At 51.2% G+C, this 1,513-nt stretch overlaps 1 protein-coding gene across 1 annotated transcript in view; it reads right to left on the bottom strand.

Annotated features, from left to right (window-relative positions):
• Nucleotides 1-1,513, bottom strand: part of ZNF236 (zinc finger protein 236) — a gene marked incomplete at its 5' end in the record, with an annotated part of 62,833 nt that overhangs the window by 22,601 nt on the left and 38,719 nt on the right. Inside the window, 2 exons of the mRNA XM_010855095.1 lie at nt 2-46; nt 617-720. Of these exons, the coding sequence (XP_010853397.1) occupies nt 2-46; nt 617-720 (149 nt within the window). The remainder of the gene's footprint in view (nt 1; nt 47-616; nt 721-1,513) is intronic.

Below are 1,513 nucleotides of genomic sequence, written 5' to 3'. Positions count from 1 at the left end.
GTGGAGAAGGCGTTGCTGCACACGTGGCAGCTGAAGAGCTTCTGGCCTGGGGGAGGAGCCCAGAGTCAGCCGGGCAGAGGACTCGCCCCGGCCTCCTCCCCGTCCCCTGCCCCCCCTCCCCCTCCAGCCTTGGACCCACGTGCTGCGTCCACCTTCCTCACCCCCTCACCCCCGTGCTAACAGGACCCCAGGACATGTGGCTGGAAAACTTAAAAGTGAGTCAAGGTCACTGTTTAGGACCTGAGTTTGGAGTTCCGTCTTTCACAATACAGAGGCACACTGCACCGTGCATTAGGGTCTCTGCTCCCCGATTTTAGGAAGGGTGAGTTTGCCTATCACCATGGTCTTCTCAGCCTGAACCAGACCACGAGGTAATCTTTCTAACTAACACAGGTATTTAAGTCTGAGTGATGGCCCCTAACTCCACACTGGAGACCCAGATCTTTCCTTCAGTGTTAGATCAGGAATCTCAATTCTTTTACATTCATTTCTTCATTCATTCATTCCTGATTTTTAAGCTTTCTATAATCTTGACAAGGCTGTGTTCAAAATGCACAGGAACAAGTGTAAGATGCTGTTGGCAGGCACGCAGTACCGTGCAGGTGTCTGCTCCTACCTGTGTGAGTCTTCACGTGGCAGTCTAGGGTGGACTTCACCGTGAAGCTCTTCCCACATTCCTCACATCTATATGGCTTTTCTCCAGTGTGGATTCGAACATGCCTAGCCGGGAAGCATTTGCAATTAGATGTTACAAATAACCTAATGCTTTTAAATTTATAGCTATCAATATGGCTTCCCTGGTGGCTCAGTGATAAAGAATCTGCTGGCAATGCAAGAGACGAGGGTTCAATCCCTGGGTTGGGAGGATACCCTGGAGAAGGGAATGGCAACCCAGTCCAGTATTCTTGCCTGAAGAATTCCATGGACAGAGGAGCCTGGCGGGCTACAGTCCAAAGAGTGGGTCGCAAAGAGTGGGACACAACTGATCAACACCAACAGTGTACTAAATAAATTCAGCGAAACAAAAATTTTCAGCTTTACTCTATACAAAAAATACCACCAACAAAAAAGTAACTGCGAGACCAATGATAACAGGCCTGATTTTCTTAAAAACCAAAGAGCTCTTACAGATCAGCAGTAAGACAACAAATATCACAGGAGAAACGCAGGCAATGGACAGGCAGCTTAGAAAAGAAACAGATGCATCCAAAAGCCACATGAAAAGGTATTTCCCCAGACTAAGAATCAAAGGGAGCCAGTTACGAAGACAAGATACCGCTGTCCCGCCTGCCTGATAACCCACTGTTGGCAGGTGGCTGGGGGGCAGGCATTCAGGGACTGGGGGCCTGAAACAGCACTGGCCTCAGGCCTGTGACGGCGGGCATCAGCCCTGACCCCGCACCCACACAGGTGCCCGCAGAGAAGAGGGCAGTGGGGCTCAGCGCCGAGAACTAGACGTTCACCAGCCGGGCTCTGGCGGTTGCTGGCCGCGCTCAGAGGGCACTGCCAACCC

The sequence above is a fragment of the Bison bison genome, unplaced genomic scaffold (assembly GCF_000754665.1).
Source record: "Bison bison bison isolate TAMUID 2011002044 unplaced genomic scaffold, Bison_UMD1.0 scf7180017864353, whole genome shotgun sequence".
Lineage (NCBI taxonomy): Eukaryota > Metazoa > Chordata > Mammalia > Artiodactyla > Bovidae > Bison > Bison bison.
This window is presented reverse-complemented; position numbering and strand designations above follow the sequence as displayed.